This window comes from Galleria mellonella, unplaced genomic scaffold, assembly GCF_026898425.1.
Source record: "Galleria mellonella isolate WM207_F2 unplaced genomic scaffold, CSIRO_AGI_GalMel_v1 utg99, whole genome shotgun sequence".
NCBI classification, from domain to species: domain Eukaryota; kingdom Metazoa; phylum Arthropoda; class Insecta; order Lepidoptera; family Pyralidae; genus Galleria; species Galleria mellonella.
In genome coordinates this window covers 4,992,759-5,005,082 of record NW_026442184.1, presented here as the reverse complement: position 1 = coordinate 5,005,082, position 12,324 = coordinate 4,992,759, and the positions used below count along the sequence as shown (strand labels likewise).

At 33.1% G+C, this 12,324-nt stretch overlaps 1 protein-coding gene across 5 annotated transcripts in view; it reads right to left on the bottom strand.

Annotated features, from left to right (window-relative positions):
• Nucleotides 1-340: 340 nt before the first annotated feature.
• Nucleotides 341-12,324, bottom strand: part of LOC113521302 (uncharacterized) — a 132,788-nt gene continuing 120,804 nt past the window's right edge. For 4 of the 5 annotated variants that reach the window (XM_052902942.1, XM_052902943.1, XM_052902945.1 and 1 more), the window contains 7 exons: nt 10,862-11,331; nt 9,382-9,660; nt 7,788-7,970; nt 7,145-7,480; nt 3,543-3,673; nt 1,813-2,391; nt 341-526 (listed from right to left, as the gene is read on the bottom strand). In XM_052902942.1, the coding sequence (XP_052758902.1) occupies nt 356-526; nt 1,813-2,391; nt 3,543-3,673; nt 7,145-7,480; nt 7,788-7,970; nt 9,382-9,660; nt 10,862-11,331 (2,149 nt within the window). In that variant the 3' untranslated portion in view covers nt 341-355. The remainder of the gene's footprint in view (nt 527-1,812; nt 2,392-3,542; nt 3,674-7,144; nt 7,481-7,787; nt 7,971-9,381; nt 9,661-10,861; nt 11,332-12,324) is intronic. The other variant, XM_052902944.1, reaches the window with a different exon arrangement.

Here is a 12,324-nt window from a genome sequence, read left to right as displayed (position 1 = left end):
ACAGGCTTCAACTATGTGTTTAAAACTGTCACAAATAAACTGTTATATTTACTTGTTACAAAATCCGCTCCAAACCGTTTCATATGTACTGCTAATTTAAATTTAGCCATAGTATATTAAGCTTTACTGAACATAATATAGGGTCAGAAATAGACACGCAAATACCTATAAGCATTTATGGGATCTATTTACGTCCGTTATCTATGGCTTACCTACTCGTTTAGTTTTTTTATGTTGTTTCAGCTAGTGTTTTTTCACATGCAAAGAATCACGTTTGGAGCAGCAGCAATTTATTTATACAGTGGAACTGCCAATCTACCTAATCTCCTTATAAACGTAACAGATACAGCAAAGTTCAATTAGGGCGAATGCACACTAACCTGTGACGTGGACGCGCGTGCGAGGTGATGTGCCGAACTTCGCGGCCGCCGCTGCTCTCGCCGTCGCTGCCAGAACCGGCAGCACCCCCCACTATACCAGGGCCAGCTACCATCCCCAGCATATGCGTCGATATCGACTTGCTTACCTGTAGCAAATAAGTAAATAAAAAATCTGAATATTCGCAATTCAAAGCATGCCCCATTAAACAAAACACACACGACCCTATCGATTGCGCGACTCCTAACGATAACAATTCCATAAATAGATTTGTTTCTCTTTTTCTAAGAGGAAGAGAGAAGGCTAAGATTTCAAACTCCATAGAGGATCGTATGTGATAGGTGACGGTGATAGTAGTGCAGTGATCAACTATTCACTGAACACGAATTATTACTCGCGAAATAAACGTGAAAACGTGCTCATGAATAAGAGCTCCTATCGAGTCCAAAACTAGTCAGGCAATCAATTTTAGGAAAATTTAATGCGTGAGAAAACCGAAATAAATAGTAGTCTGACTCACTATAGAACTATACAACTATATTCTAACCCTTTTATTCACAATAACATCAAATGTGTTTATTAATCTAACTAATATTAACGTTTATTTTAGTTATATTATTTTGTACGTAAGAAGACTTCTACATATTCCAAATACAGCAATAAAATCATAAAAAATACGATTTAAAAGAACTTAAAAAAAGTTTACTTGAATAAAGATTTATTCTAAGAAGTATTTTTGTATTTCGCATAATCGCTTAAATTCTCAACGTGGGACTGATAGTATCAAAATAATAGTTGAAAAAAGTTTGTAGGCGGTTTTAGTTTTTATAATAAGGGGACAAGATTTTCAAATGTAAAGTTAGAGTGTAAAAAATAATATTAAATCTATATTTACAAAATAACATATGTAAAATATCATAATATTATCAAATAATCTATGATTATTTATAGACTGACATTAGTGGTTATTTAACTTAACTAGAGATCAGTGTCGGTACCTTCATACATGTCGAAAGCTTGTTCTCCCTACCAAGATACACGATACTATTGGTAGATCTTTTATCATGCAATAATGTAGAAATTTTAGCAAGCCAATTTACTAATAACATTTTAATAAATACTCAGTTTATAGAATACTTTGACAAGATTTTCTGTTTTTATGAAAGTATTTTCACTGACAGATGCTCAAATCAATTTATAACTGACGAGGTAATGAAAATTAAAAAAAATACAACCGAATTGAGAAACTCCTTCTTTTTAAAGTCGGTTGAAAATAAAATCCATTACATGTATTGTTAGATAGTAAAATGCATTGGTCTCAAATGTTACCATTAAAGATTTATCTATCTATGGAATGATAATTTCTTTCAAACAATTAATAAAAAATATTACATATTTAGAAAAAGAAAAATAAACGTTAAACATAATACTTACAGGTGGAATATATTTCCTAACAGCCGCCGTTAACTCATCAATGTCTCTTTCCTTTTTGGGAGGTGTTTCTATACCAAAGAATTTATTCTTAGCCGCTTGATTTATCGCCGATATTTTAAGTACTTGCGGTGGTTTCTCTTCTATCTGAGGCGGTGGAGGAGGCGTTTTATCTGCTGGCCTCCTTAACTTTCCTAGCTGTATAGGTTCATCAAGTTTCTTCACAAATCTTCTATATCTAGTACTGTCGTCTTCTTTCTTCGCCTCTTCAGATGGTTTCCTTCCCAGCTTTGCGAGTAGCGGCTTCATTTCTGGATTCTTCACTTGATTCAAACGTTCCTTTAACTCGTTCGCTCCTGGTAACTGTATCTTGCCAGGGTAACGATCTTGTAGTCTTGTTAGGTCTGAATCGGTTCTTGAAGACTTTAGCTTGTTGCTTTTACGTTGGAACCTTCTAGGTTTCGGTCCTGGAATCTCATCGGAACTGTCTGAAGAGGAGCAGCTCTTCTCTGATGACGACACACTGGATGCAGAAGCAGATTCGTCGTCAGATGAGCTGTCGATGCCCTCATCTTTAAGGCCCTGGAAAAAACGAAAAGGATTAAAAAGAATCTAATTTGGCATATACTATTAATATAATATAATAAATATCATTTGTTTATAAAAGTAAATTCGATTCTTGTATACCAATTTAATAATAAATTTATGTAAATTGACTCTGGTCTAACATGAATTATTGTTATCTGAGTTTAGTCTCAAGAAATGATTGAGTCTCAATTCGAGATTAGTTGGGACAACATTACAATATTATAAAAAAAAAATCTATAATATAAATTGTGAAAATTAATTAATACTTCGACTTACTAGACTAGGGCTCGGCCCTCGTTGAGGGCATTTACTTACAATTATTATTATTCTATATATATATATAGTGATATTTCTCAGATTGTAAATAATGTTCGAATCTATACAGCCAATCATGTTAATTTCCATCAACGATATGCTTACGTCCTTTGTATCTATAGTCTTGTAGAGTTAGAAATAACAAATAATCATTCAAGCGCTTTGTGTAGATCCTAATGCTGATCCTGTAAAAATCTAAAACTATTGTATGATGCAAACTCAAATTCAAAACATTTTTATTCAAATAGATTTGTTTACAAGTTTTTTTTTTTATTTTTTTTTTTATGAAACCAGGGTTCGGAAACTCAACAGTGACTCAAAATGCGTTGATAATTATGCGAATTAGTTACTTAAATATAGATTATTTTTTATTCAAATTTGGTTTTAAATATTAATAACGAGTTACTGAAACATGGTAAATGTGTAAAGTTATATAGCGCTGTGTAATATTATTTAATTACTACCCGCAACTTCGTTTGCGTGCCTGGGTTACGCTGATTGAACTGAATAATAAGTACCCATTTTCAGTACTACTAAATAAAAAGTTTTAAGCTTTCTTTCTTTCTAAATACACTACTATCAAACACCTATTTTATTATATGATATATTATACAAAATTAAGTGACAAGACATTTAATCGTCAAGAGATAAGAACATACTATATTTCATATTTAATAATATTAATAAGCATTGAGAACTGACAAGTAAATTTGATGTCTTTCGTTACCGCATGAATTTTACTAGTGAGTCAGAGTAATGTGTAGGTTATGTGAATCACCACACTATAACTCTTTTCTACTTCTATAATTAAATATATATGATGATCTCACCTCAGAGCTCTCGCCCTTCGCCAGGGTCTTCGGCTTGGTTGGCACAACAGTGGTCCCCGATTTCAATATACCACGTACTTCGGGCGTGATCATCCTCTGTGCTCGCTCTGACGGCGAATCGTCGTCGAGGTCTGGAATCGAATACAGTATAATTAATAAAAGTACAAAATTATACAGTACTCCTGAAACATGCAAAATACATTGGCAAAACAACACGAACACTGGTTTAAAAAACAACTTGTTACATTGGAAAACTTAAAATTATTTAAATTTGTCAACTGACTCCTTTTAAGGTTGCTAATGCACTAAAATAATTCTTTATTTATTTTTCGAAATATTATTTTTTTAATAATTTATTATATGTAAGCATTTCAAAACTGTTAACAAAATATTACGTTCGTTAGTGTTTAGAAAACTGTATATAAATAACCAAGAAAATAAAAACCCTTGCCATATTGTAAATACTCTCGGAAGTATTTTCTTCTACTGGCAACATTTTTATATTAGATATTGGTACGACAATATTATTTATTGCCTTAAGAAATACGTAATTCGTAATTTCAAGGCAAGGTTTTAATTCTCCTGATTTGCTTTTACATACTTTTACTTTTAAACTAAGAGAGTATAGATTAGTATAATACAATAGATATAAGAAGAATTATACAATTTCCCCTTACACTACAATGAATTGGATTGCCGATACTCGAGTATATGTACAAATGAAATGAGCCAGAACTAACGTCACGCGATGTCTGATTTCATTACAAAGTTATAAGGTTCATTGAACCTGAAGGACAAAATTACTATAGTGATTAGGTAACAAAATTTAGAACATTTTTTATGCAATAGAATTTGATTGTCGAACACAGCGCAAGGTGAAAACAAAATATAATCATACATACATAAAATTCTTGTGTCGCGGTATTTGTTACCAAACTCCTCCGAAACGACTTTACCGATTTTTATGAAATTTTGCGTGCATATCGGATAGGTCTGAGAATCGGCCAATATCTATTTATCATACCCTTCAATCATAAGGATGATCCACCCCTAAATATTTTCTTGTTTGATATTTTTTTTTATTATTGTTTTGTTATGATTTAGCATTGAAAAATATATACAACCCTGTTTTTTAATCGCGATTTTTATACGCCACAATAGAGTTGCAAGATGGCAATCGAATATAATAAATGTAGTACGAGAAATTATCATGCATAGTTCTCGAAATAATGTATATGGTAAAACAACGTTTGCCGAGTCAGCTAGTAGTAGATAATATTTACATTGTAGTAACAGAATGTGTATTTTCAACCGACTTCAAAAAGAAGGAGATTGTCGATTATGTTGTACTTATGTTTGTTATCTCAAAACTTTGTCAGTTCTAAACTGATTTAGAGAAAATAAGATACACCACTCTATGAGAAGTGATCTTTAATAACGGAATGAAGAATTTTTTTCTCTAGAATACAGAAAGGAAATGGAAAAATATTTACACATTATTTACCTGAAAAATATACTAAGGACTGTAATCTCAAATAGGGTAGTTAAAGGCGGCATTGAACACTTTTATAAATTATCAGAGTACAACAGGATAACGTACGATTTTATTGTTAAAATGTAATAGACAAGCAAAATAAGTGTAATCATATGGAGTCCGATGTAAACGCTTCGGCATTTTCGTGAATGTGCACGAAAATATAAAAGCATTTCCACGCAATTGCACAAGTACGTGAAAATTGTATGATACGTAGCGAATAAATATCTTTATTAATATTATAAATGTGAAAGTGAGTTTGTTTGTTACATTTTAATGCCTAGACTTGTCTAATGTATCTACATACACTATTCCGCATGGATCTCGAAAATAAATATATTTCTATAGTTGCTTACTAATATTATAACTGTGAAAGCAAGTTTATTTGATACCGCTTGGTGGGACGACTTAACCAATCAAAATGAAATTTGATATACATATACTATATGGAATGGCGAAGAATATATGCTACTTATTATCCCCGTCAGTAAATATATCCCAATCACGCGGACGACGTCACGGGTAAAAGCTATAAATATATGTAAGCGTCTTTTGAAGATATATACCGGCGTAGTAGACGATTATGACAAGACATCCACCAAAACTATAAAGACACTAACTGACCCAGCAAACTATGAACGAAATTTTTTGAATTATTTATTTATGAATTATTTATTTTTAATCTAATACGCCTAATATTAGATTAAAAATAAATAATTAATCAAAGATATCTAACACTGCTACAGTCGACAGGGTATATTGTAAGGAGCTAGACATTGTAAACTTATGTAAGAACATTATAACTCATGAATGCAATATTTTTAGAATTTATGTCATGACCCGTATTGCCATTTACTGGAGCTATTTTTTATAAGTCTAAAAAATCTTAAGTGTGCTTAGACCCAGTGACTTAGGGGTAATCGTCCCCGGAATCGAAGCCGGGGCAAAGGGCATTATTTCTCAAGTTGTAGCAAACAACACATAATTACCAAACTTCATTAATCACTGTTGAGCGTTGCCGGAGATAAAAGTAATATAAAATGCATAAAATTATTATTTTCGGTGTTGATATATTCCTTTATACACGTAGGAAGAAGTAATTTGATGCGATGACCGGTCAAAATATCTTTTAACATGACTAACTTTCTGAGTAAACGGATGACTATCCGACCCAAAATAAATGTTGTATAATAAATACCGCTAGTGGTTAATACATGAAATGTTGTGCCATTTTCTAAGGTCCAGTATTACCAGTGCATGCGATGAGTAATGGTGTACATCCAAGCAGTCTCGAATGTTCTCAACGGTTATAATAAATAATTAATGATTAGTTACTGCTGGTTCTAAATGTTTACAAAATAAATACAGATCGTCACATACAAGATACTAAGATAGCTACAAAAAGATTTTACGTAAATCAGTTCATAAAAAATATATGAAACTATGATTACATATATATTTTTGGTAGTTATAAACATATTCATTTCAATTTATATCATTTTATAGAAGTTACAACTTATATACACAAGTTATAACACAAACATTTAATACATTTTCAATATTAAAAGTCTTAAATAAAAATTCTATCTGGTAATCTAGAGATACTTTATTAATTTTATTTTAACTGAAAAAAAAAAGATACATGACAATAGTATATATAATAATATGAAAACTATTGGAATGACATATGTCATTCCAATAATGAGTGATAAATTGTCAGATAGCCTCCGAATAAATTTAAATATATGTCCCGTGTGTGACGACCTTAAAATGTATCGATCAACAATCTCGCAATAAATCAACAATGAAAATAATACCTTCACTTCAATACTTAATTCTAGAAAAACATTTTTAGTTATTTCTCGATACTATTTTAAATACAGTATAGATCTATCATGTTATAGAAAAAGAAATAGCGAATATTCCTCGTGCAATGTTAATATACCATGCAACGGGAGAAATGCATCTTACCTTCTAACCTAGGGAGAAAATATTAGTGCTGAAACCAAAAGCAGCGACTCAAGCTTACAAAACGACAACCAAAACTTAAAAAATAACAAAACCAGACCTAAGCTTCTAAACTTTGCGTTCTGCCTCATCAGATACTCTAGAGAGGTATTCTTCGCGCTCGCAGAACGGAATAGTTCCATTTTCAGCTGGAAATCGGGGTTACGTGGCACTTCTTCGTGGGTCAGAGATTTAGTGAGTCTCTCATTCTGTTCCATAGCCTCTTGTACTTGACTAGCTAATACAGGCATGGTTCTGAGTCTGGACGTTCTTGGTACTCTTTCCTCTTTGGGTCGAGGCAACCCGGCCACGGGAGGTTTATGAGTTAACTTCGCGTTAAACATCTTCATTTTCTCCATAATGGAAAGTTTCGCGGGGTCGTCCTCGTCTAGTTTAGCTGCCACCAGTGAGTTTGTGCGTATTTACATAACATTGTGCGTGTGTTTACGATAGAGACCGGGACATACACATAGTAGAGTCGAGGACATGCAAAAAAGAAACAAAAGCCGACAATCAAAAGACAGGAAGCGCCTTTGTTCTCTATTTCGGTAGATAATGCAAATTTACATGCTTCTAATTTGAACATTACCTAGCAAATAATTACACATTTTGGATACAAAAATAATAATATAAAATGCTAAAATTTTGGACAAAACTTTGTAGAAACATAGCAGTTTATAAAAAATTATGTTCGTAATGCTTACCATCTTCATCCCTGTCCAAAACATTGGCAGTGCTCTTGGACTGGGCGAGAGAGAACCCTTCTTTGGAAGGCTCAGTGGGATCAGACGATGAGAAAGAAATGGGCTGGGTCTTAAAACGATCTGCGACTGATGGTGCATCTTTGTTTTTGGAACGACTATGACGAATCAGCGGCTTTGGTGTACCTGAAATATTGAAAATACAATTGTTTGTGTAAAAATTTTACATTTTGAAATAAAACCTTAGTATTATCCATTCACTAAGCGAATTCTAAAAGGAAGAAATTTTCAATTAGCCTGTATTCTGAACAGATTTTTATAATTCTTTTTCAAGTTTACTCCCGGGTAGGTGCAAATGGTTAAAATGCAGACTTTTTCGTGTTACAATATCCTAATTTAAAACAAAATAAAGCTTATGTGTTATTACAGATTACATATAAACAGACTGTTATAAACAGGTAATTACAAACATATACGTCACGCTCGACTCCTACAGGAATAAGTCGAAACAATGGAGTGCTAAATAGACCGATTCAATACAGAAACTATCCGGATATGAAAATACCAACTTTCGTTTTTATGGTACAAAGAATAACTGTACAACTAGATGAAATAAATGCATTTATATCTATTTTTTCTTTTAACTTTTTCATTAGAATGGCAGAGTAAATACATATCAAAAGACCAATTTTAGAAATTCTTATCTGCTTATCTCTCTGTGTATGCATTACACAGGCAGCTATGCATTTTAATTAAATGAAAAAGTAAAACAGTAATAAATATCTTATAAATTGTTAATAAATAGCCTTGTACATGTCCCACCATGATATTATAACAAATCCATACACAAAATGTTCAATACGCAAAATTAAATGTGGCAAGCAATTGATATTAAAAATAACACATCAATATATTTAAATCAAAAATAGAACATGTCAATTATCTACCAATGACGACAGTATCGGCTATTTTAAGAAATACGAGTAGTAAAGTCTTGCATGTAGAATCATTACTAAATTAAAAACACATCCGATACCTATCAAAGGGTCTGAGACGATTCGTTACAGCCGATAGCTTAACTTGCACATGCAGAAGAACAAGTCAAATAACAAACATTAAAATCATATAAATATGAATTTGAAAATTCAGAGGTTTAGGCTGGGATTCGATCTTAGGATCTTCAATCTGCAATCGAAAGTCCTGCGACTAAGCTACAGGGGCTACCACACTAGTCGAAAGATCAAAGGCGTGACTGATATATATAGCAGATCAGGAAGATAATGTAAAAAATAAGCTAAAAGCAGGAGCGAAAATGAGTTTATACATAAGCTATAACAGATAGGAAAGGCTTTGTTTTCTAAAGAAGCTTAAAGTCGTCAATGGATGCAGACGCAACTTGAATATAAAAAATTTACAGGAATTCCTAAGGAGAAAGATCTCGATTTCAGATACGCATGTTTGATATAGCAGGCATTTGACTGTAGTACTCAGAATCATACAGACCGTAAGCGCGATGTGCAGTCACGATTATGCATGTGTAGTTGTAAGTGTGAATATAAAAATGTCGACATATGTTGTATAAAAAGATGAATATTACCTTTAGCTTGCTGCTGTAACTGCTGCCACATACTCGCTCTTGCGACGACACTGTTACTCTTCACCAAACCTAATGCGAAGCCACTATTTTCGGTATTTCCATCATCATCGCTTCCCAGGTCTTCAGGGCTCCTCACCACTTCGGTTTCTGAAGGCTTTCTCACTCGATTCATTTTGAGAAGACCTCTTTCTATAGAAGATGACGACCACTCGTTGCTACTGCTGTTTGTAGCTTGATTGTCTCTGATTTCTTGGCTCTCTATCAAGCCTAATTCTTCACCTGAAATTTGTTGGAGTTCAATTAATTATAATCAGGTACTAGATTTTGTGCATATTGTTTAAAGGAAACTTTCAATACGAGTAAATTATGGATGAGGAAAATATTGACCAAATTACAATAATTGTTGTTAATATTTTATACTGGGGAAAAGAGATTGTTATGGAGAGATTATTGTTCCATTGCTATCAATATACCCTATCAGGTCAACCTCCACGTGGTTCTCCCTGGAAACGATCATGACTAATTTATCGTTGAATTTGTCACGACGGGCTAACTGACCTGCCTTTTCATCCTCACCAATCATCCCTCACTGGTATCCCGCCAGTGTATACCGATAGCGTAAAAGGGTTTCTATTATTATCCATTAAAAAGAAATTTTATACTTTTACATATTCGCTCTATATAGATCTTAGCTTATTTTGGCAAGTCATCGTATTATAAAGATCCATAATTATTGTTGTTGAAATTTGTACTATATTGCCGCAGCGATGAATCCACTTAAATTTTGGCATCACTGAAGTGGGAATGTACAAACAAAACAAGTTTGTGAACTGAAACACATTTTCTCCATCGAGACAAAAATCTAAGAGACACCTGGTCGTGAAACAAATATAACATACATTGGAAACTACTACATCATGCTTGGCAAACAGATCGTACATCATTGCGTCACATTGCTCACCACGTTCAGATTTATTATCCTAAACACAAACATTTTAATGTTTTAGGTGATATACACGGAATGTTTGTACTGGCATGATCGCCATAAATAGTTATATTACAAGAGATCGCTGTACGATTATTATAAAAGTCATAACAATGAGATAACGATTTGACAAAGACCACGTGGATTACATTGACCCAAATATGTCATGAGACATCCACAAGGTTACGACAAGGTTTATTTTAAAAACGATCCTAATATGAATAGCGGCACATTTCAGTAAATCTAAATATACCAAACGGCAACATAAACAAACCGCGAGTTAATGCAACTCGACTGCTCTGATTACTTCCACATGACTGAAGATTTTATGACATCGCCTCCAGGCTATATTTTGATTATACTCTACAAACAAATCGCACGTTGTTTGCGTCGCACATTTCATATAAGCTAAGTCAATCGATAAAAATAATTTTACGACTTCTATAACTACGATTGTTTGTCGGTAAATAACTTTTAATATGCATAATAACTTACCGGAATGAGGGCCAGAATCTCTGGATGAAGCACGATTATACACTCCGCTATCACAGGACACATTTAAACTCCAGTTATCTGCTTCGGCTTGTTGTCTTTCGTCTTCATCTAGAGCGCGACAATCTTCATCCAATGCAACGCGTACTTTGTTTACTTCTTGCTCTATTTCGTCTAACGTTGCTTGATTTTTATCTTTTTCAAAATCTAGAAAAGTTGCTTCGCCGAAGCTGTCGTCCTTGACATGGGGACCGTTCTGGATCCCATTCACAATTGGGGTTTTAATAGTGAAAGAATTGGCGCCAAACGGAGGTGAGTCTAACGTCTTTGCGAAGTCTGCAAAGGGATCTCTCTCGGGTTTCCCCGAAAAGGGGCCCCTGTCAGAGGGAGCAACACTGGACTCGACGGGACGACTCGGAAAACTACAGCCAGCAGGGCCGAACGCTTGGAAACTCACTTGGCCCGGCTCCAAACTGCGAAATGAGAAAAGAAACGCGTTAATGTAGAACGCCTTCATGTATAAGAAAGAGATGGCTGAAAATTTAGTTCGCCTTCATTATTTTCGATGAATTATGCTATGAGTGATTGTATTGGCGTCGCCAATCTATCGTTTTATGGAAGTTTGACACCATCGGCAATATAATCTAAATATAAATATTTACTTCGAGCTCCATAGTAATAGATCATAATAAGCGATCGATCAGTTATATCTGTACTATATTATATATAATATAGTACATACAGATATAATTATATATATAGTACATTCTCCCATATGGTTATTCTAAACAATATCGTAAATCAATATATAATTTATATATGAAATAGGAGTTCTCATTATTATTCCTTTAATTTTTGCCTACCTACATTATGGCAGAATAAAATTAAACATAAATTTCAATTCTGATAAAACATCTGTAAAATGTACCTTAACTTGTAAATAAACAAATTACATTCTACTATCATATAAATGAATAAATAGTTATAGATATTTTGTGTGGGAAATATTGATAGCGAGTTCAGATTTTTGTAAACAAAAAGCTAAGACTTAAACAATTGTTCAACGGTTGTATGAAACATTAAAGTAACAAAACAAACACATTTACATAAGTTTATAATTTAAGTAAGGATTTACATATATCAGTAAATTTTTAATTTTATTTAATTTCAGTAATCAATAATCAAAATAGTGACAATAAAATGTTAAAATTCTCATGAGTGAAAAAACAAAAATAAGACCGTACTTCCCTAGGGAAAATAATTCTGAACAAACCCGAACTAGGTATGTAAATTCTTTGCGCCAAGAGACAAGACTACAAAGATCGGTTAAATATTCAATATTTTGTGAAAACAAACAATTACTACTTAAGTCATGACAATCGATGTGTAATTCCATAGATAAGACTACTACTGACATTATGACTCATAAAAGTAATCGCCCTTTTCTTCAACCCTGAGACTCCCCC